General features: G+C 42.3%; 1 protein-coding gene across 1 annotated transcript in view; it reads left to right on the top strand.

Moving 5' to 3' along the window:
- Positions 1-24,347, top strand: part of ALDH5A1 (aldehyde dehydrogenase 5 family member A1) — a 35,648-nt gene that overhangs the window by 386 nt on the left and 10,915 nt on the right. The window contains exons 2-7 of the mRNA XM_021708492.1: positions 7,514-7,597; positions 8,267-8,437; positions 10,500-10,616; positions 15,319-15,462; positions 19,360-19,503; positions 22,239-22,397. Of these exons, the coding sequence (XP_021564167.1) occupies positions 7,514-7,597; positions 8,267-8,437; positions 10,500-10,616; positions 15,319-15,462; positions 19,360-19,503; positions 22,239-22,397 (819 nt within the window). The remainder of the gene's footprint in view (positions 1-7,513; positions 7,598-8,266; positions 8,438-10,499; positions 10,617-15,318; positions 15,463-19,359; positions 19,504-22,238; positions 22,398-24,347) is intronic.

Genomic DNA, 24,347 nt, shown 5'->3' with positions numbered 1-24,347 from the left:
GCGGGGAGCTGAAGGGGCTCTGCGCGATACGAAACCAGCCAGGTCATCTCCCTCCTCTGTTCAATTTCCCGGGGTACACAGTGCGGAAAGTCAGAACAAGCAGAGAGGAGACGATCAACGAAAAAGTTTGGAGCTTCGACTTTGTGCCTGGCGCTAGGGACGTGGCCCCGCTCAAGCCTCGTGAAGTGTACTGCCCAGTAGGGGAAGCAGAACTGGAGCGTTAGGTCAACAAGCCTGACCCAGTAGGTGAGAGGGGGTGTCAGGGAAGTGAGAGAGCACAGGGGGCCCTTCGGGGTATCGGAAGTACCTCCCCGGCGCGGGGAGCCCTCTCAGGATACTCCCATGAGAAGGCTGGTAGTGAGTGCCCTGGGCTAGTCATGGACTCCAGAGGGAACAGAGAACTGTAGAAAGATGTGGGTTTTGTGCAAGAGAAGACAGTCCAGAACCATTCTCCACGCTTTCAGTCTGAATGGATAGCTCCTGCTATTTACTGACATGGAGAACACTGGAAAATTGCGGGTAAGGGTTGGGGGCTGTTAGATGGGGAGGATCAAGTAAGATGGAAACTTAAGAAATTTTCTTCCTCCCTCATTTACTGTATTACACTTGAAGCCAACCCAGTGAAGTCGTTTTCTACCCTGTCCTTCAAAGCCCTCCCTCTGAAGATACACATCCAATGATCTGATATCAGAGACTTAACATTCATCCATCAGGTATTTACTGAGCACCTGCTATACGTATGCACTGTGGGAGGTGCTTGGGATATATCAGTCAACAAAAGAAATTCTGTCCTCACATCAAGTAGGCAGAGGGCAGAGGGGAAAGCACAGAACTCTAGACAACAAACATACTACCTAAGCAAATAAGTGCATTAGAGGTGGTGAGTTCTATCAAGGGAGAAGGTGGAGGCAGGAGAAGATCACCGGCCAGAGCGGGGAGCAAAATGCAGTGTAAATAGTGTGGCCAGATACATTTGTCTGCTAGGACTGCCATAACGAAGTACCGCACACTGGGGTGGTTTGCACAACAGAAATTTACTTTCTCACAACTCTGGACACTAGGCATCCAAGAACACCAGTCATATTGGATTAGGGTCCACCACAATGACCTCATTTTAACTTAATTCCCTCTTTAAAGACCTGTCTCCAGATACAGTCACATTCTGAGGTACTGAGGGGTTAGAACTTCAACATATCAATTCAGGAAGGACACCATTCAGCCCAGAACTATCAGGGTAGGTGTCGCTGAGGACATGAGATACAAAGATCAAAGGAGGTAAGGGAATTGAGCTAGAGCTAAAAGTCAGGATCATGGCTGACACATTTGCAGAACAGGAAGGCCCATGTGGACTGAGCAAGAGGAGACAGTTGTAGGAGAAGCGGTCATGGAGATAAGGGGAGGAGGGGGCTGGGTCGTGTAGGACTTGTGGGTCATTCTAAGGGCCTTGGGTTTGACTTTGAGTGAGATGGGGGCCACATCAGGGTTTTAAGCAGAGATCTGATCTGATTTACATTTTGAAAGGCCACTCTGGCCATGGTGCTAAAAAGAGATGGAGAAGGAACCATGGCAGAAGCACAGAGGCCTGTTAGGAGGATGTTGCAGAGATTTAGATGGGAGACCACGGCCTGAACCAGGTGGTAGTGGTGGATGTAACAGACCCATAAAGGATGTATTTTCAAAGTAGAGCCCACTAGATTTCCTGATGGATTATTATAAGGAGCCAGAGAGGAGTAAGTGATGACCCCAAGGCTATTGGCCTGAGCAACTGGAAGGATGAAGTAACCACCAGCTGAGATGGGGAAGGGGAAAAGTGGAACAGCATTGGGTGAAACGTCAGAGGTTAGTTTTAGACTCATGGAACCTGAGATGTCTGTTAGATACTCCAGTGAGGATGTAAAGTAGACAGTTGGATATGAGTCTGGAGTTTGAAAGTGAGTCCTGAGCTAGAGATGTAAGTGTGGACACCATGCCTACGTATATACTTGCAGCTGTAGGACTGACAAGATCATAGGAAGGGAGTGGATCAACGCCTGATGCCTGGGCCCTCCAGCATCATTCTGGAGTTCCATGAGGGCCCCCAAGGATGAAGGCCACCACACAACGCTGTTATAATTCAGGGGTCTGGCAGCTCTTCCAGTCCTGTCAGTGGTTGTTTGGCAGCTAAAGGGCTGGTGTTGGGACCTCTCACTGATGCTGGCAGTGTCATCCTATGTTCAGATCACACAACCCATACTAATGTCTGTGCCCCTTGAACATTACATAATGTCAGCTTCCATCTTACAGGGGCTTGGGTCTTCTCAGGGAATCTTTCTTCTTTTTTTGGAGTCAGGGTCTCACTCAGCCCAGGGTGGAGTAGAGTGGCATGAACACGGCTTTACCTTCCTTTACTTCCTGGATTCAGATGGTCCTTCTACCTCAGCCTCCTGAGTAGCTGGGACTACAGGTGTGCACCACCATTCCTGGCCAATTTTTTTTCTCTTTTGTAGAGACAAGTTCTCGCTATGTTGCCCAGGCTGGCCTCGAACTTCTGGGCTCAAGCAATCCTCCTGCCTTGGCCTCCCGAAGTGCTGGGATTACAGGTGTAAGCCACAGCACCTGGCCTGGAACCTTCCTTCTTGAAAGAAGGAGTTCTTGGAACCCAGAACATCTTACTAAGGGGATGGTGCCATCAGCTTTCCTAAGGGCCCACAGCTGCAGCTAGGGTATGGCAGGTACAAAGGCAGTGACGTGGCAAATGCAGTTTGTAAGGCAGCTCTGCAAGACATCCCTCTCTTGCCTCTGGACCTTTTCTGCCTTTCTCCCCTGGTCTGTTTCCCTTCCCTTCTCTTGGTTCCCTTCTCTAGGTCCATCTAGCTCTTGTGGAACTTCTGCCTTTGAGCTTGTATAGCCACCCAGCCTTCCATTATCCACCCTTCTTTGAATTCCCAGCCCTGCTCCTTGTACCCTGTCATCTTCTGCATTGCCTCAGATCTTTCGTTTCGTGTGTTTTCTCATCTTATGAACTCCTAGAGGACACAAGAGGAAAAGAGCTGATATTAACTGACCACCTTATAAGATACTGCAGGGATCCCCAAACCCTGGGCCACCTATATCAGTACCTGGACTGTTAGGAACCTGGCACACAGCAACAGGTAGGCGGGTGAGCAGACATCCATCTTCTGTCAGATCAGCAGCAGCATTAGATTCTCATAGGAGCACAAACTCTATTATGAACTCCATGTCTGAGGGAATCTAGGTTTTGCTCCTTATGACAATCTAATGTCTGATGATCCCCACTCCTGTCCATGGAAAAATTGTCTTCCACGAAACTGCCTTGATACCAAAAAGGTTGGGGACTACTGAACTAATGCATTCCTTTCCTGTGGCTTTTGTAACATACTACCATAAACATAAACAATGCAAATGTAAATGATACAATACAAATGTATTCTCCTTTAGCTCTGGAGATCAGAAGTCCAAAATGGTTTGGCAGGGCTGTGTTCCCTCTGGACGTTCTGGGAACAGTCTCTTTCCTTGCCTTTTCCAGCTTTTAGAGGTTGCTCACATTCCTTAGCCCATGGTTCCACATTGCTCCAACCTCTGCTTCTGTGGTCACATCGCCTTCTCTGACGCTCTCACTCCAGCCTCTTTCTTATAATGCAATTGCAATTGTACTGGGACTAGAATAGTCTCTCGACCTCAAAATCTCAACTTGGTCACATCTGCCAATCCCTTTTGCCTTGTAGGTAACATAGTCACAAATTCCAGGGATTAGGATGTGGATATCTTTGAGGGGCTATTTTTGTACCCACCACAGCTAAGTATTGCTCTTGGTGCTTCACGTGTGTTTTCTTTAGTCCTTTCAGTGCCCTTTGAAGTAGACTATCTGGTGTTCAGATGAGGGTCTGGCTGAGAGAGCGCATAGCTCACCAGGTCCTACTTCATGGTTGATGTAGGAGAGAAGCTGGGATCTGAGCCTCACATGACACCATCCACTATTCTGCCCCCCAGAAACCCTTTCTGAGTCTTGCACATCCACGCAGCCCCTCACACAAGTTATGTTGGTTTTCTGCAGCTGCTGTAGCAAAGTACCCAACCAGGCATGGCAGCTCATGCCGAAGTGCAGTAATACTAGCACTTTCGGAGTTGGAGACAAGAGGATCGTTTGATCCTAGGAGTTCAAGACCAGCCTGGGCAACATAGAGAGACTTCATCTCTACAAAAAATAAAATTAGAAAAAATTAGTTCTAATTTTTGGTGACATATGCGTATAGTGCCAGCTACTTGGGAGACTGATGCGAGAAGATCACTTGAGCCCAGGAGTTGGAGGCTGCAGTGAGCTGTGATCGTGCCACTGCACTCCAACCTGGGCAACAGAGTAAGACTCCAACTCAAAAAAAACCCACACAAACTTGGATTAAGCAACAGAATTTTGTCTCAGGTCTGGAGGCTAGAAGTCCAAAATCAAAGTGTCAGCAAAGTTGGTTCCTTATGAGGGTTGTGAGGAAAGGGCATGTTCCAGGTCTCTCTCCTTGGCTTGTGGATGGCCTCCCTGTGTCTCTTCACATTGTCTTTCCTGTATGCATTGTCTGTGTCCAATTTTCTCCTTTTTACGACACCAGTTGAATTGGTTAGGACCCACCCTAATGACTTCATTTTAATTTGATTACTTCTGTAAAGACCCTCTCTCCAAATACCGTCACAACATAAGGTACTGGGGGTCAGAACTCCAACATAACTGTTTTGGGCAGATACCACTTCACCTATGCTTTGCTTTGTGCCAAAGGCTTTTGCATCCTGAAGGTAATTTGTGGCCTCCCCTGGTTTATATGTTCAGCTGGGACAATGTGTTTTTTGCCAGCCAGCAGAAGCTACTTTTTATCCTTACAGTTCTCATGCCATTTCATGTTCTTCTCCAGACCTTAAGTGTGGTGCTTAATTCAAAACAGGTCATTTCTGCAGATATTTAATTTACTCCTCTAAACCATACCTCCTAGATTTTAGTATTTCATTTCTAACCTGGAATAACCCACAGTACACTGACCTGTGATCGTCAGATTCTTAACTGGTATTGCACTGAGTGAAGATAAATAAAATGTAACTACTGTTGTCAGATTGTTTTAAGACATGTGGATGTCTCTTTGCCAGGGGGTTGAGATTTAGAGTTCCTTACCTCAACAACACCCTTGAGAGGTAAGAAAAGGCAGTTTGTTAACCTGTCCAAGATAGAGAAGGGATAGAACCCAGAGAAAGACCAGCTAATGTGGAGTCTAGCTGAGTGGAGTAAAAAAAATAATTAAAATCTTAGGCCTGGCCAGGTGTGGTGGCTCACATCTATAATCCCAGCACTTTGGGAGACTGAGGTGAGAGGATTGCCTGAGCCCACAGTTTTGAGACCAGCCTGAGCAACTTGGCAAGACCTCGACTCGACAATAAATCAAAAAATTAGCTGGGCGTGGTGGCACGTGCTCTTAATTCCAGCTACTTGGAAGGCTGTGGTGGAAGGATCACCTAAGCCCAGCAGGTTGAGACTGCAGTGGCCGTGAGCATGCCACTGCACTTCAGCCTGGGCAACAGAGTGAGACTCCAACTGGGAGAAAAAAAAAAAAAAATCTTAGGTCTGTTGAATAGATGACAACGTCAGAATGACAAGTCAGGTTTGGTCATTGCAGTGGGCAGTCCTTCAGGCAGAAGAGCAAGCCAAGGATTCTTCTTGACTTTGAATGCACCTGTGCAGATACAGGAGGCTGGAGGTCTAGACACATCTCTCTTTGGAGTACATCTGTGCAGCCCGGTCGACCTGGATTCTTCTTTTTTTTAATGGTTTTATACAAAATAATTTAAAATTTTTGTTTGTTTTTACAAATAATTTCTTCCACAATATTCTTAGTAATCCAGTTTATCTCCTTAACTGTTTTTCGTTCATTAGAAATTTTTTAAATTGTAGTAAAATATATATAACATAAGATGTATCCTTTTGACAATTTGGTAAGTGTACAGTTCAGGGGTACTAAGTATACTCACATTGTTGTACCTGGGACCTCCTCTTAAGTGTGTAAAACCCTTTCGTATGCCTCACACCCGCCTCCTCCAATCCCCACCTTGGTCTGTGGAACGAGTCCAACTTGCCAGAGAGCCCTTATAATAGAGAATGATACTTGAGAACATTGTGTTGTGTGAAAGAAGCCAGTTGTAAAAGGACTTCACTTATATGATTTCACTCATATGAGGTCCTAGAGTTGTCAGCTTCATAGTCAGCTTCTTAGTTGTTGCTAGGGGGTAGGAGGAGGCAGGAGTTATTGTTTAATCAGTATAGAGTTTCAGAGAAGAAAAACCGTTCTGGAGATGAACGGTAGTGATGGGTGCACAACACTGAGTGTACTTCATACTCTTGAACTGAACACTTAAAAATGGTTAAGATGGTGATTTTATGTGTATTTTGCCACAATTAACAATATTAATTACAAAGTAGTAAAAAATAACTAAAAGTGTTGTAAAATTTAAGTTGTTCTTATTTAACATAAACAATAATAACATAAACAACAAAATGTCTCTGATAATTTATGACTCAGTACACCTCTTTAGATGTGCCTTGAGATTGGATCTCTGTTGTTACTTATCAAAGAAGGTTCAATGTGTATTTCCCCAAGTGTATTGCTCAGGGTTGTCCAGAGAAACAGAACCAATAGGATATCTATAGATATATAGGAAGAGACCTACTATAGGGGATTGGCTTATGTGGATGGTAAGAAGTCCCACGGTCTGCTGTCTGCGAGCTGGAGGCCCTGGAAAGCTAGTGGTATAGTTCTAGTCTGACTCTGAAGGCCTGAGAACCAGGAGTATCAGTGTCTGGTTTCCATGAACTTGAGAAACATGGATGTCCTAGCTCACGCAGAGAGTGAATTTGTTCTTCCTCTGCCTTTTTGCTTTATTCAGGCCCTCAACAGATTGAATGATGCCCACCCAAATTAGGGAGGACAAATCTTTACTCAGTCTACCAGTTCAAATGAGAATCTCTTTCGGAAATATCCTCACAGATGCACCCAGAAATCATGTTTTACCAGCTCTCTGAGCATCCCTGAGCCCAGTCAAGTTGACACATAAAATTAACCATCACACTACTAGACTTGGTGGCTCAGCCTGTAATCCCAGCACTTTTAGAGGCTGAAGTGAGTAGATTGCCTGAGCCTGCAGGTTTGAGACCACCCTGGGCAACGTGGCAAGACCTCGTCTCTACAATAAATAAATTAGCTGGGTGTGGTAGTATGTGCCTGTAGTTCTGGATACTTGGAAAGCTGAGGTGGAAGGATCACCATGAGCCCAGCAGGTCGATGCTAGGGTGGCCGTGAGTGTGCCACTGCACTCCAGCCTGGGCAATAGAATGAAACTCCAACTCAAAAAAAAATTTAAAAAAATTACCATCACACTAAGAATGAGACCATAGAGCTAATATTTTAGGAACTTGAAGATTATTCAGCATTCTGTCTTACACTTGACATTTCATTACTTCTCTGCTTTCTTGTTTCTTTTTCAGGAGAGGAGTTCATTACTTCGGAAGTGGTATGATTTAATGATACAAAATAAGGATGATCTTGCCAAAATAATCACAGCTGAAAGTGTAAGTACAGGGTCCTGGCTCGATATTCTAAAAAATTGTCCAGGAATTTTTAGAGCCTCTGACTTCCCATCAGTGCTGTCTATAGCTAAAGAATATATGGTAACTCATCTACTGATCAAGTAACAAATCATTATTGTGCCAAGGCACTCAAATTTTCTAAAATAAAATTTGTATATTCTAGTTTATTCTCTAATAATATCCAAAAATAGATTTTGTTGGAACTATATGAATACTGCTTTTTCACCATTTCAGTGGTGGTGTTTTTTTCTATGTGACTTTCTTGGTTGATTTTTCATGCTTCATACATTTTTAAATGTACCAATAGTTCCTCCATAGCTATAGTAAATTATTGCATTATGGTTGCAACATTTTGGAGATATTGGAAGGAGGAAAAAAAATAGAATATGCAGTTCTAGGTGTCTTCTAATTTGTAAACTTGAGAATGCAAATGACTCTTGTGGCTTAGGGTGATACAGCCATGCTTAATATCCATCATTGTAACTCAGCTTTCTAAAACTCACACCAAAGCTAGAAATTTCCCAACAACCCTGTGGGTTTTGTAATGAGAGACCTTTCTACTCTTCTTGGAGCTTTGGAGAATTTAGAAACACAGAGTCATGCTTTTATTATTAGAAGGTAATAAGTGGGTTCTTTCCTGATTTAATTTAGGGAAAACCATTGAAGGAGGCCCAGGGAGAAGTTCTTTATTCCGCCCTTTTCTTAGAGTGGTTTTCAGAGGAAGCCCGCCGGATCTATGGAGACATTATTTATACCCCAGCAAAGGACAAGAGGGCCCTGGTCCTCAAGCAGCCCCTGGGTGTGGCTGCAGTCATCACCCCAGTAAGTATAGGTTCAGCAAGTTCTTATGGTAGGAGGTTGGGCTGGGCGTCAGGAAACATTTCATTCTTACTGGTGAACAGGTGTGCTCATCCTGTTTGCCTTGTCTGTTCTCAGTGTCCTCATGCCTTTACAGGATGCAGAGGTGTGTTTCTGGGTCCTCTGTGATAATGTTAGGTGTGATGACAGCGAATGGGCGTATATGTGTGCTAATGCCTGCAGAAGTGGGATGACCCACAGGAGGACCCAGGGATTTTCTGACTTGGCATGAGGGCTTATCTCTGGCATTGCCTGGCACCTCTACAAAGATTTCCTGGTATTTATCATTTTTATAAAGACTTAAGATGTGCCACATTTTTAAATGTGCCATAGTTTGGAAAAAAACGTATGCTTAATTTTTGGTTACCATCAATAGCAAAACATTTGTGGACCTACCATCAGGTACTAGGCCAGTTCTGCAGGTAAAAAGGCTAAGAAATAATGTCTGCCTGGCTGGGGCTGCAGTATATTTGTGGGGCACCCAGCTTTCTTTCTCGGTGACTAGCCTTTCCTGGACCTACCTTCTATTAATACTAGGTTCCATAGCAACTTTTCTCTAATATCTGCCAACTGGTTTCAAGACCGCTGTTCTTTCTCTGCTCAGAATATTTACAGATAGAATTCCCTTATCACCTAGACTGACTAGATTTGACTTGGAGCTGTGTGATCTTAGGCAAGTTACTTAACTGCACTGACTTAATTTCCTCAAACTTGCAAATGAGGATAATCATACCAACTTCACTGGGTCGTGATAAGGCCTTATTTCATTATAATTTGAAAGTGCTTAGCACAATACCTGATACAGAATAAGCACTATATGAATGCCAAAGCACTGTTATTATAGATATAAAATGTCTGTAAATATCTACAAATATGTATGTAAAGGGAAGTAATAAATCAACTGCCATTTTCAAAATCACCATTGCTAATATTTTCTCCCAAGGGCCTCAGGTCAAATCCAGCCTGCTGCCTATGCTTGTAAATAAAGTTTTATTGGGACACAGCCATACCTGTTCATGTCTATACTGTCTGTGACTGCTTTCATAATGCAGCTGCATAATTGAGTAGTTGTAACAGAACCCATCTGTCCTACAAAGCCTAAAAATTTTACTATCTGGCCCTTTATTTTTAAAACAGTTGGCTGATCCCTTGTCTGAATAATTTTATGCTTTTATTTTTTAATTTATATTTATTTTTTTGAGGTGGAGTCTCACTCTGCTGCCCAGGCTGGAGTGCAGTGGCAGGATCATGGCTCACCACAGTCTCAACCTCCTAGGTTCAGGAGATCCTTCTGCCTCAGCCTTCTGAGTAGTTGGGAATACAGATATGCTCCACTATACCTAATTTTTTTTATTTTTCATTTTTATTGCTTTTTAAGTCAAAGTCTCACTCTGTTGCCCAGGCTGGAGTACAGTGGCACGATCACAGCTACTGCAATCTTGACCTGCTAGGCTCAGGTGATCCTTCCACCTCAACCTCAGCTTCCGGAGTAACTGGGACTACAGGCCCACACCACCGAACCCAACTAATTTTTTAATTTATAGAGATACGATCTGGCCAAGTTGCCCAGGCTGGTCTCTAACTCCTGGGCTCAGTCAATGCTCTTACCTCTGCTTCCCAAAGTGCTGGGATTATAGATGTGAACCACCACGCCCAGTTTAATTTTTTAATTTTTTGTAAAGATGATGTCTTGCTATGTTGTCTAGGATGGTCTTGAACTCCTGGGCTCAAGCAGTCCTCTTGCCTCAGACTCCCAAAGTGTTAGGATTATGGGCATCAGCCACCATGCCCAGCCAATTTTGAACTTTTAAATTCTGAAAATGCTTCCTTTCTTTATGAGCCTTTATCTTCCGAGTCCCTCTAGTAGGCGAGGTCAGGTATTGAGAGCTCATCTGTGCTGCCAGAGAACAGGTTTGCCAGTCAATTATGCAATGAAATTTGTTGTCTGACTTTCTAACCTGCCCTTCTTCTGGACTAATGAGGCAGTCCTTCCTCTCACATACCCCCTCTGCTCTTCTGACCTCAGTGGAATTTCCCCAGCGCCATGATCACCCGGAAGGTGGGGGCTGCCCTAGCAGCTGGGTGCACAGTGGTGGTGAAACCTGCAGAAGACACACCCTTCTCTGCCCTGGCCCTGGCTGAGGTGAGCCACTCTCTCTGAGTTTGTGCAGAGCTCTGTCAAAGTCCAAAAATGGATTTTTAAATTGATTTTTATCAGAAAGCCGTTTCGGAGTCTCCTTCTTTGTCTATGCTTCCTGCTGCATGGTGTTGTGTTTTAATCTCCTGGCAATTGTTTAAAGACAGATGTTGCTCTTTAAAAAAAAGAAGAGGGAATTTTCTGACTTCTGTAGGCCATGTATTTTTTAGCCCACCACAAAAGTAATTAAATAGGCACTAAAATGTGGGCATTCCTCACATTTAGGAAACCACTTATTTACCAGTCTTGTGGACAGTTCAGTTTGCGTTCCATCAGATTTTGTCATTCTTCCGTTTGAAACCCTCAGTGGCTTCTCATGTCCCCTAGAGTAGTCCAGTCACCCCCACACGCACCTCTCTTAGCACCCCTCTGACCTTGTCCATCCTCCCAGAGTCCATCATTCATCATTCATCCGCCTGGGCCACTCTGGCCCCGGCCACTCCCTGGACCCCACCAGCCTCGCCCTTGGCTTAATACTTTTCCCGATTTCTGGAACACTCTCCTCTGGATACTTCCATGACTTGCTTCTTCATGTCTTTACTCAAATGCACCTTCTTAGGGAGGCCTTCCATGGCCACTCTGTAAAAATCACAGCCTCACACTCTGATGCACTTGATCCCCTTCTCTGCTTTGTTTGTTCCACATCGCACTGTATGCCACCTACCCTAGCACTGTTCCTAGGCCTTTTCAGTGGGCAGGGTTAAGGGATACGTACATACACACACACACACACACACACACACACACACACACACACACACGAAACTGCATAAAGTCCTATAGAAACTTCCAATTCAGATTTAGTCCTACAGGGTTTGCACTTAACCTCTTCTGTATTATATCTGCATCTCCTCCTTTCCTGGTTCCCAAGGACTCAGGAGATACTGAATTATGTTGAATTAATATCCATAGTTACTTTTACACACACAACAGTTTCTGAATATTAATTTTAATATCATCATCACCAATATGCCTACTGGCAATGGTTTAATTTTTGGTGTGTTTTCTCTCTCCATTTTCTCATTTTTACTAATAAACTTTTTATTGTATAATAGTTTTACATTTGCAGTGATAAATAGAGGTATTTTTCACATACTCCACATTCAATTTCTCCTAATATTAGTATCTTACATTTGTTACAATTAATGGACCAATATTGATACATCATTACTGACTAAAGTTCATGCTCTAAAATCACTTCTAGGATTTCATTAGTTTCTTTCTTTCTTTCTTTCTTTTTGAGATCAAGTCTTGTTCTAGTCACCCAGGCTGGAGTGCAGTGGCTCAATTATAACTCACTGCAGCCTTGAACTCCCGGGCTCAAGCAGTCCTCCTGCCTCAGCCTCCCAAAGTGCTGGGAGTGTAGGCATGAGTCACCATGCCCCGGGGATTTCATGAGTTTTACCTAATGTCCTTTTTCTGTTTCAGGATCCCATTCATGGTATCACATTACATTTAGTTGTCATGTCTTCTTAAGGACCTCTTGGCTATGACAATTTCCCCATATTTTAAAATCATTGACATCGTATCTGCATTGCTAAGACTGCAACCATTACATATTCTACTTTTAATCCTTTTTAAAACTTAGTTCAACTTGCAGCTGTATCTTTATTCCTCAACCCCAGTGCTTTCTAGTCATTTGGTTGTCTGGACCATATTCTCTAGTAGATTCCTCCATAAGGGTTCATGAGAACACTATTTCCAGTTAATAATATTGACAGTACCGGGCTCAGTGGCTCAGCCTGTAATCCTGCGCTTTGGGAGGCTGAGGTGAGTAGATTGCCTGAGCCCGCGGGTTCGAGACCCGCCTGGGCAACTTGGTGAGACCTCATCTCTATAACAAATAAAAAAAAAATGAGCCGGGCGTGGTAGCGCGCGCCTGTAGTTCCAGCTACTCGGAAGGCTGAGGCGGAAGGATCGCCGGAGCCCAGCAGGTTGAGGCTGCAATGGCCGGGAGCAGCCACTGCACTCCAGTCTGAGCGACCAAGTGAGACTCCAACTCAAAAAATAATAATAATAACAATAATAATAATAATAATATTGACAGTTGTCTGTACCCCTTGATGCTTGTAAATCACTTTTTTTTTCTGAGTATAAAATTTTTGGATCACATTTTTTTAATTTAAATATTTTAAATATATTCTCCATTTTCTTCTGATATGCAGTATTGTTTTTGAATAGTCTGATAATAACCTAAGTTTTCTGCCTTTATAAATCAATTTTTTCCTTTTGAATAGGTACCTAGAAGTGGTGATTTGTTTTTTTTCTTTTATGCTTAAAGACCAGTAATATCCCTAGAATATGTCTTTGCAGTGATTGTTTTGGGTCCGTATTCTAGGTATGCAGCACACTCTTTCAATATGTAGTTTCCGGTCTTTTTTTTTTTTAATCTCTGTAAAGTTTTCAAGATTTGTTCTTCTTCCTTGGTTTGGTTTCTTCCTTAAGAAACCCTGTTATCCATGGGTTGAAAGTGAAAGTTTTTACACTTTCTCTTGCATCCTTTTCATCTCTTCCCTACTTTTAAAAATTATTTTTCTTTTTACCTATTTTTTTAAAGATTTGTATGTTGTGTTTACCCTTTTTTGCGTTCCCTCTAGTTTGGTCTTCATTTCTGAAATAATTTTTCCTTTTATTTCTAATTCCTTCCTATATTTCCTTGTCTCACTCTAAATTATTCTAGCTCTTATTAATGTTGGTGTTCTTTTGTGTCTCAGGATAGTTTTTTTTATCATCTTGTACCTTGTTTTGAAATAGTAAGTTACAGTTTGGTTCTGTTTTGTGGGCATGCCTTTCTGAGATGCTTTTGTCGTCTACAGGAATGTTATTTTACTGCTTATTCCCTTTTTTTTTCTTTTAACAACTTTGAATGGGATTTTACCTCGCTGTTGTTCTGATAATTTTGTTTTATTTTATGTGAAGTCTTCTTGAACTTTTAGAAGGCCTAGTTAGAAATAGTATCTCTACCTTCACAGACTACCTCTTGCTTTTTTGTGTGTTGTGTTCAAAGACAAGGCAACCTGCTTTCTGAGATTCCCTGGCTCTGTTCCCTTCCCTGGCTTTATCTGGGCCTTCTCCTCCTTCACTGCATAGTTCCCAGAGGCTGGACCGTCCCTGCCCGTCAGTCCTGATTGTGGCATCCCTCTTAGGCCCTCCCACCTACAGCTGCTGTTCTCAGATTGGACCCCTGTGGGCTATTTGGGGTTCTGTGTCATGGGGTCCATCAGGCAGCCCGTTGCTGCCCTCTGCTTCTCTCACACAGGTGCTGATAGGACGCTCAGGTCTTGTTGCTTTAGGTGGTGTAGCCTCACCCTCTTGTAATTCGTGGTTTGTGGAGGTACCTTGTCATCTAGTCTTGTGGTAAATGATTGTGGTAATTACCTTGTTGTCAATGTCTCTGATATTTTGATTTTGCTATCTAACTGCCCTTTTTATGAGAGAATTTAGAGAGATTTTAAAACTCTGCAGCTACCGTCATCTTCCCAGAATCCTCAGTCAGGTTTATGTAACAAGTTCATTGCTAACGGATTCCAAAACTTAAAATAATTCAAGGTATGCTTTAGCCAAAGAAAATCTCCAAGGAAAACATGTTTCCAGGCCAGCAGCTCTGGGTCAGTATGCTGGTTCTGTTACCCCGTAGCATGGGGTCTCAGCTGGATTCTTCTCTTCGTGCCTGCCTTTCCTCGTCGCTACCCTCGAAAAGAACCCATGGAAAGGCTTTCCCCCACTGCCCGTCCCCTAATAGGTTCTCACTAAATGCTCCTCTCCACTTTCCTGCCCTTGATTCTACTGGTGAATCAGATAACATTTTTCTTAGAATCTCCTCTGATTTTGGGGGGAAAGAAATTCAAGATATTTGTGTTTGGTTGTTTGAACAGAAGGTGGCATTGAAATGCATACTTTTAAGAAAAAAATTTTGGGCAAACCCCTCTGGTCCCCTCCCACTGTGGGAGCTTTTCTGTCCTCGTAATAAATCCTGCTTTCTAAAAAAAAAAAGAAAAGAAAAGAAAAGAAAAAACTTTTTTCTAGACCAGCAGGTTGAGGCTGAGGTAACCGTGAGCGTGCTGCTACTACACTCCAGCCTGGATGACGGAGTGAAACTCCACCTTAAAAAATAAAATAAATAAAATAAATAAATAAATGTGGGGAGCCTGAATTTCATTCTGTCACCCAGGCTGCAGTGCAGTGACACAATCATGGCTCACCACAGCCTTGACCTCCTGGGCTCAGGTAATCTTTCTGCCTCAGCCTCCCAAGTACCTGGGACTACAGGTGTGCACCACCACACCCAGCTAACTTTTTTCTTTTTTATTGAGATGAGGTCTCTCTGTGGTGCTCAGGTTGGTCTCAAACTCCTGGATCTCCTGCCTTGTCCTCCCAAAGTGCTGGAATTATAGGCATAAGCCACCATGCCCAGCCAGAAATTTTATTTGGATGATGTTTACCAACCTTTTAATATTAATGTCACTTTACTACTAGTAAGAATCACAGCTCAGTTCCAAATATATTCTTATTCTATCCCCAAGTTCAGCTTAGTTTTTTTGTTTGTTTGTTTTTCATTACTTTTTGGATTAAACTTCTATTTATTTATTGTTTCTGTTTTTTTCAGTTTGATAATTTGCTGCTACATGTTTGCTGTTTCTTCTTATAGCTTGCAAACCAGGCTGGAATACCTCCAGGCATATACAATGTTATTCCCTGCTCCCGAAAGAATGCCAGAGAAGTAGGGGAGGTGCTTTGCACTGATCCTCTGGTGTCCAAAATTTCCTTTACTGGCTCAACAGCTACAGGAAAGGTATGTGAGTGAAGTCTCAAAAGAAAACAAATATCATTCTAATATTTTGTCTTTATAGAGTACAAAAATACTATTTTATCCCGATCACTGTTTTTAGAAAGATTTCCAGCAGAGTGGTGAAAGCTGTGTTGAATAAAGTGATGTCTGATCATCCACTGGAGATATTTTGGACAGTGTTCCTTCTGTGGCTTGACATGGGTTCCTGGATGACAGTACCTAAGTAGTTGGGGCATCAAGGGTCTCATTATTTTCTCATTTTTTGTTATATGTGAAATGGCTGAAAGCTATTCATTTTATTTCTTCAATTCTGGAATGCATATTTCTTTCATAATCTAGAATTAGAGATTCCAGAAACAAAATTGATGTTGAAATCGATGTTCTAGAATTGAACAGAAATGGTATTTAGTATTAAAGTACTTACAGAAATAGAAAGGTCTTTTTTTTTTAGATTTTTTTCCCCTTAAATGTTGAAAAGTTCTTTCCTCAAAACTTCATGTGCGCAAGGAAAAAAAAAAAACTTCTTATGTGTGCCTGTAAGTAAAACGTTTATTTAACCTTTTTAATGTCCAAAGGAGAAAAATGTCAAGGTAGAACCGAAGTTTTTGTTTATGGTGTTTCTCTTCAAAGGTGTACATTTTTCTACTAATTGAATATATACATAGATACATATATGTATCTATCTATATTTGTACTATTAATATACATAAACACACAACAAATAAAAACAATATAAATCTAACCTGAAAGTTTTTGTGAAATTTTGTCTTTTTTTTTTTTTTTTTGAATTGGAGTCTCACTCTGTCGCTCAGGTTGGAGTACTGTGGCACACTCACGGCCACTGCAGCCTCTACCTGCTGGGTTCAGGTGATCCTTCCAGCTCAGCCTTCCAAGTAGGTGAAACTACAGTCACACACCATCTTGCTCGGCTACCTATGGTCATTTTTAGAACCCATGCAAAGCAAGAAGGAATAAATAAAGCAGTTTAATACCTCCCAACCATAATCACTTTTTTCTTGCCATAAACTCATATTCAGGAAAAAGCACTTTGGAATCTTACCATTCATTCATGCCAGAAACAGAAATTCTTAGGTCTATAAACTGCTATGCCCCTAATCAATAGGTGTCATGCTTGAAGAGATTCAAATGTTGCTGTGAAGTAGGTAGAGAAAAAGAGGCCTGGGAGAAAGGATTGTAAAACCTTTGCCTTGTAAGCCAGAGAAATTCACAGGATACTGGGGAAAAGACAGCAATTCATTCGTTGCATTTCCTTAGTTTTCTCATCATCTCCAGGAAAATGTCAGCCATGTTCCCACCAAGTCCAGCTTTGCTTCTGTTTGCCCAGGACAGTAATCTAGGTAATTGCACCTTAAGTGACTTAAAGGGAAGAGTGGCAAGAATAGCTAAAAGAATGCTAATCTACATGGCGAGGCCCTCTTCTGAGGTGATCTTCACAGAGAACCTGACTGAGCCTTTGGTCCTGGGCCATAGAGCCTTGCCTCAGAACAGAAGTGTGCACTGCAAGGCTGTTCTAGAGAGGCTTGCTCCGCCCTCACACCTTTCTAGGGGTGCCACCCTCCTGGGGATCTGCAGAGGGGACAGCAACTTTCGTTTTATGGCACATGACACCTCATCTCTTCCCCCACAGAGAAATGAACTATGAGCAGTCACTGACTAGAGAGAAACAGAAGGGGTAGGCCAGACAGTGACCTAGGACAATGGCCTGGATAGAATGGTGAGCCGGGTCGATCACGTTCTGTCTTTGGAGGCTGAGCTCCAGGAGGTCAGCAGTGGGAACTGGAGCTGAAACTATTCATTAAGAGGTGACAGGAGTGGCAAGCCATTATCATGAGGAAGCAGAGGCTGAGTGAGAAGACACTGTCAGAGGGCACAGAGCCAGTGCACATGGAGGGACAGACTGTGCCTAAGACCAGGTGGAGGCAGAATAGAGTGACCCAACAGTGAGATACTGTTTTACAAATTCAGGGGCAAATTCAAGAAAGGTCAATTGCCTGGCAGATGGTACTTCTCTAAAATTCCAAAAGAAAATAACTGCATTGAATGCAATGAAGAAATCTGTTTCGCCAGGCATGCTGGCTCACGCTTGAAATCCCAGCACTTTGGGAGCCTGAGGCAAGAGGATTGCCTGAGGCCAGGAGTTGGAGACCAGTCTGGGCAACTTGGCAAAACCTCGTCTCTACAATAAATCAAAAAATTAGCCAGTGATGGTGGTGCACACCTGTAGTCCCAGCTACTCTTGGGAGGCTGAGGTGAAAGATCACCTAAACCCAGCAGGTCAAGGCTGCAGTAGCCAGGATCATGCCACTGCACTCCAGCCTGTGTGACAGAGTGAAACCCTGACTCAAAGCAAACAAACAAGCAAACAAAATCTGTTTAATCTACTTGTACTACTTTGTTGAATAGTAACATTTCAGTGAGAAGATGGTTACATCCATCTGATTGCTGGAATATGAACATCTGGATATATAGAGAAATACTGGCACAGGTTCAGCTTTCTAGCCATTCTGTGTTTTTTGGTTTTTGGCTTGTTGTTGTTTGTTTGTTTGTTTTTGAGTTGGAGTCTCACTCTGTTGCTTAGGCTGGAGTGCAGTAGCACAATCACATCAACAGCCTTGACCTCCTGGCTCCAGGTGATCCTTCCTCCCTGGCTTTACAGTAGCTGAGACTATAGGCGTCCCAGCATGCCCGATTTATTGTAAAGATGAGGTCTCTCTATGTTGCCCAGGCTGGTCTTGAACTCTTGGGCTCAGGCAATTCTCTCTGAAGACTATCCTAGAGCCATTTTGGGCTTGTGAGTACTGTCCGTTGCACTCAAGCTGTCTCAAGTGGTTCTATCTTTCCTGCAGCCATGACTGGACAAAGACCTACAATCCAATAGTAAAGCATATAAACATCCCTGAACAGCTTTCTTAGGCCATTAAATATCTTACTAGATATTTAAAGCCTAATAATTATGTGTTTCCAAAGCCTTACAATTGTGCATCAAACTAACAGTTCAACAAATGTATACTGAAGGAATAAATTCCAGCATCGTTTTTAATAGGAGGGAATTGGAAACAACCTAAATGTCCAAGAGATGAGGGCTGACAAATAAATTGTGGAATAGCCATGCAATGGAACACGATGCAGGCATCAAAAGGGATGTTCTAGACACATGCATGCTGACATGAGGAAATCTTCACATTATAATGATACATTAAAGGAGCGAGGTATAAAATGTTATGAATGTGTTAAGATGTTCCAGATGTATGGTTTTTGTTTTTGTTTTTTCTTAGCCAGTTTAGTCTAATATCACAGGCATATGGTTAGTTGAGCAGATAAAGCAGGTTACAGAGATGTATAATTATATAATTACAAGATCCTGTTCTTTTTTTAAAAAAATACTTGTACATGAACCCGCACAGCCACATTTTAAATAGACATACCTTATAATGTTATCAGTGGAAAGTTGTGGGATTCTGGATGATTTTATTACCTTATCTTTATATTATAATTTTAAGCCTAGCATATAATTTTTGTACATAGATAATACATGTAAATGGTTAAAAAAAAATCAAGACTGCACTGGCATGTTTACCTTGAGAAGTCTCACTGCCTGCCTGTCCCTGACTCCCTCTTCTCTCCTTTCTATAATTACTGTAAGTTTTTTGTTTCCTTCCCAGTGTTTATCAAATGTGAGCAAAATAAACATGTATTCTTTTTCTACTCTTTTCTGATACGACAAATTATCCCAGATATGCTACTGTGCACCTTGCTTTTTTCACTATTGGGTAAATTTTTTTTCTCATATTCTGTTTGTGTAGGGTCATTTTTTAAAACAGAAGTTTAACAGTCCTGGTTGTCCATTTCTGTGCTCACAGCACTCTCTTTTGCTTATAGGTCTTGTTGCATCATGCAGCAAACTCTGTGAAAAGGGTCTCCATGGAGCTGGGTGGCCTTGCTCCATTCATAGTGTTTGACAGTGCCAACGTGGACCAGGCTGTGGCAGGGGCACTGGCATCTAAATTTAGGAACTCTGGACAGGTGAGTCCTGTACAGTTTTTCAGGGTATGTGTGTATTTTACAAAGATCCTACCATTTCCACTGCCTTATTCATCTCCTGGAAGGAAACTTTTTGACCCCTTTCATCATTCATTATTTATTGACTCTTTCAGTAATATTTTTTTGAGTTCAGGTTCCACTCTGCTGCCCAGGCGAGTGGGCAGTGGCACCATCATGACTCACTACAGCAAGACCCCCTGGGCTCAGGCAGTCCCCCCACTTCAGCCTCCTGAGTAGATGGGACTACAGGCATGTGCCACCATGTCCAGCTAATTTTTTAATTTTTTTTTTTTGGTGGAGACAGAGTCTCACTATATTGTCTAGGCTAGTCTCAAACTCCCAGGCTCAAGCAGTCCTTCCACCTGGGTCTCCCAAAGTGTTGGAATTACAAGTGTGAGCCACTGCACCTGATTCTTCCAGTAAATATTTAATACCTCCCTTATTTATGTATTTATGTTTGTATGTATGACCATATGCATGTATGTATTTATCGCCAGGGACTGTACTAAGCTTAGAGGGCCCAAAAAGAATTAAGAGTTTCTTAAATAGCAGATATCTTTTAGTGAAAATGTTCTTTCCTCTCTTCTTTCTCCTACCTTGTAATCTGGCTTTTTTGTTTGTTTTTTAAGAGCGACAGAATCTCTCTCTGTTGCCCGGGCTGGTCTTGAATTCCTGAGCTCAAGCAATCCTCCCACTCTGGCCTCCCAAAGTGCTGGGATTACAGGCATGAGCCACCATGCCTGGCCAAGAATCTGGTTATTTTTATAGTTTTCCCTCATCAGACCTTTATCTACTCAATTTAATATAATCTGAATATATTCATCTTCTCAGATGCAAAACAGTCATGAACAACTGGGATCTCTGAGGCCCACAGTCTTAAGAGAAAGAAAGTAGGAGAATGTTGAGAATTGTATCTGGAAAACCTCAAAACGCTGCTGTCTGATAAAATCTACTGGGACCTCACACTTCTGAAATGAAGGGGGCATCTGCGGTGCCCACCATAAGGTTCAGGTCCAAGCCAGGAGTGTACAGGGAGTGTCCAGGCTGTCCTGAGAGAATGGAGGCCTGAGCTCACATCTTCACAGAAAATGCTGGAATAGTAGATCTGTCAGAGACCTTCAAAGTTATCTGATACAAACCTTGCATATTACAGATGAGGAAATGAAACTCTAGAAAGACAAAGTGACTTGAGCTCAAACATTTTTGGACCACAGTTCTAACTCTTTTGAGGAGCGGGAACTGAGCCTAGGCCCTGACTCCCAATTGCATCTAAGCTGCTGCCAGGATCCTGACTGCTTAAGAAATATCCTTAGCACTTTAGTTTAAAAGCACCATCAATACGCAATTTTAAGTGCATTCCAGAAACAGAATAACTACTTCTGAAAAGTTATGTTGTGAAAAGATGTTGGAATGTTGTTTGATATTCTCTATTAAACAATTTTCATCTTTGCTTTGGCCTTTGGTAATTAATTTTTCCTCTTTCATACAACCTAAATAAGATTGGTTTTTGTCAGAAATAGGTATGTTTCCTTTTATAAACACAAAATACCAATATGTGTAACCTTCAGAGTTACATTATAAAGCTACAACTTTGGGTCATATTGCTTTAAGCCAATAAAAATGCCTAGGACACAAAATTATATGTATCTTTGCTTCTACTGGGAAACTACATGATTAAGAAAAAACACGAGTAAATTTATTGAAGATAACTGTATTTCCCATAATGTCATTTTATTTTATAATTTTAAAATGTTAGGCCAGCCAGGCCCAGCAGCTCATACCTGTAATCTCTACTCTGCCTACCAGCACTTTGAGAGGCAGAGTCAGGAGGATGACACGAGCCCAGGAGTTTGAGACCAGCCTAGGCAACATGGCAAGCTCTCATCTCTACAAAAATATTTCAAAAAAATTAGCCAGGTATGGCAGTACACACCTGTAGTCCCAGATACTTAGGAGGGTGTAGTGGAAAGATCAACTGAACTCAGGAGGTCGAGACTGTAGTAAGCCACGATCATGCCACTGCACTCCAGCCTGGACGACAGAGTAATACCCCTAACTCAAATAAGTAAATAAATAAAATGAGGTGTAATTAGAAAAAAAAATAAGCAAGGGTCTTTTCAGTGATTTAGGTTAGAAGAATGGTCCATCCATGGGTGACAGAGTGAGACCCCGACTCAAATAAATCAGTGAAATATTAAGTCTAATTAGAAAAAAAAAAAGCAAGGGTCTTTTGAGTAATTTAACCTGGAAAAATGGTCCTGCGTCAATTTTTAGAATGTCAGAATCTGCCAAAAACTTGGAAAGTTTAAGCTAAAGGAGCTAAATTAGTGTTTGTCCTGCTTCCTTCTAGTCTGCTCTCTGTTGCTGCGTCATCAGTGTCTCTCAGAAGGGTTGCAGTCTTTTTGTTCTATTTGTTTTATTATGGCTTAGGTTGCGTGGCTTCCCCACCTCCCACTCCCACGTGGATACTTATGCTTGCTTACTTGTTTAAGCACTGATGCACAGCAGCTATGGAGGAAATTGGCAAGGAACTTGTGCCAACTTAGTACTTTATCTTTATGGCCAAGCCCACCTGGGAAGGAAACAGCAGGTTGCACACATGACGAGAACTATGAGAAGTGTCTTTATAGAGAGGCAGCAGCAGTCACACATTTATTGGTTGGGTCAACAGCTTCTGGCAAACTCTCCATGTGGGTTTGTTTTTGTCTTTTATCTAGACTTGTGTTTGCTCAAACCGATTTTTGGTGCAAAGGGGTATTCATGATGCCTTTGTAAAAAAATTTGCTGAAGAAATGAAGAAAAACCTGCATGTAGGTAATGGATTTGAGGAAGGAACTACTCAAGGCCCATTAATTAACGAAAAAGCAGTAGAAAAGGTAAGCTCATTTTATTTTCTGTTAAAGTAAATTTCATGATTTTGATATCAAAATTTCAGTTAGCAAAAAATATTCCTCGAAGCCAGGCTCAGTGGCTCAGCCTGTAATCCTGCGCCTTTGGGAGGCTGAGGTGAGTGGATTGCCTGAGCCCGCGGGTTCGAGACCTGCCTGGGCAGCGAGACCTCATCTCTACAATAAATCAAAAAAATCAGCCGAGCGTGGTAGTGCATGCACATCCTGTAATTCCGGCTACTTGGAAGGCTGAGGCGGAAGGATCACCGGAGTCCAGCAGTTCAAGGCTGTGGTGGCCAGGAGCGGCCACTGCCCTCCAGTCTGGACGACAGAGTGAGACTCCAACTCAAAAAACAAAACAAAAAAATATTCCTCAGGAATATGGAGGACAGGAAGAGATTGGTTAACAGATATAAAATTACAGCTGGATAGGAAGAAAAATTCTGGTATTCTGTAGCACTATAGGGTGACTATAACTAGCAGCAATTGTTGCATATTTTCAAATAGCTAGAAGAGTAGATTTTGAGTGTTCCCAACACAAAGAAGTGATAAATGTTGTTGATGGATATGCTTAATGCCCTGATTTGATCATTACCCTTTATATACATGTATTGAAATATCACACTGTACCCATAAATAGGTACACTTATTATGTACCAATTAAAAATAATAATAAAAGCAAAATAAATGACATCGAAAGATTTTAAAAAGTGAAAACAAACAAAAAAGCCACTTTGGCAAAGTGGCCAGTACTTTGAACTCCTTTCAAGAAGGATGTGTTTTGTTTGTTGGAAAAAAAAAAAGTGCCTCTAGATTACAAACTAAATGAGATTCCTCTCCTTGTTCTACTGGTTTTTTGGAGTCACGAAGAACTTTCCTATAATACTAAATATCCAGGATGTTCCCTAGATAAGACTGTACTAATGAAAAGAATTTTAACTGAATGTTTTAAATCAGGTAGACAGTAGAAGCTGGAGAGGGACACGCAGTGAAGGTACAGACAGCCCTGAGTGAACCTGAGGAGTCAGCATCAAGTAGAGCCAAGTCGGTATTCACCACGGGAAAGCACCTGTTCCTCAGCCCCCTGAAAGTCCGAGGGTCAAACTGTGACCCCATGGCTGCCCCAACCCAGTGGGCCATCAATTCAGCTGAATCCACACCTATGGCCTTGGAAACCCAGGAAGGCATCGAAGTCTGACAGAGTTTTAATAAATTTCTAGTTATTGCCTTAGGATTGCTCTAGGTAGAGAAAATACATTAAAATGCATGAGTACCACCTGCATTTTAGGATCCTGGTGATAAACGAGGGGTGCTTGCTCGTCTACTGAAGGCAATTTGGGGCTATATCAACTCTGGTTCAAGTCTCAGAGTAATGGTTATTAACCCACATCATATTTTAACCCAATTTCAGATGCCTAGATCCCATCCAGGGAGATTGGTTGTTAATTCATCTGGAGTAGGGCCTAGGCATTGGCATTTTTCAAGTGCCCCAGACGATGCTAGTTTGTAGCCAGGCTGGGAAACCATGCTGTCTTGGAGTTTTTTTCCCCCCCAAAGTGAAGATGCAGGCATTGCCCTCTAGATGGCGCTATATGCTAGGACTTCAAGCACACTTGCAGGCTTTTTTTTTGGTGGAGTTTGGTAGAAACTACTTTGTTTAAAAGCAATCCATTGTGTTGACGTTAATGTATATGCTGTCATAGAGTGGGTTCCAGGGAAGAAACAACACATCACATTAATAAGACAGGAAAAAGAGCAGATTTTATTTGGGGGAAAGAGGGTAGGCCCCTGTTAAGTAAGTTAAGTCGAATTATTTTTGAAATGTAAATTGTAGCTGGGCCAGGTGGCTCAGCCTGTAATCCTGCGCTTTGGGAGGCCGAGGTGAGTGGATTGCCTGAGCCCCCGGGTTCGAGACCCACCTGGGCAACTTGACGAGAC

Source organism: Carlito syrichta, unplaced genomic scaffold (assembly GCF_000164805.1).
Source record: "Carlito syrichta isolate Samal-C Ts95f unplaced genomic scaffold, Tarsius_syrichta-2.0.1 Scaffold60087, whole genome shotgun sequence".
NCBI classification, from domain to species: Eukaryota; Metazoa; Chordata; class Mammalia; order Primates; family Tarsiidae; genus Carlito; species Carlito syrichta.
This window is presented reverse-complemented; position numbering and strand designations above follow the sequence as displayed.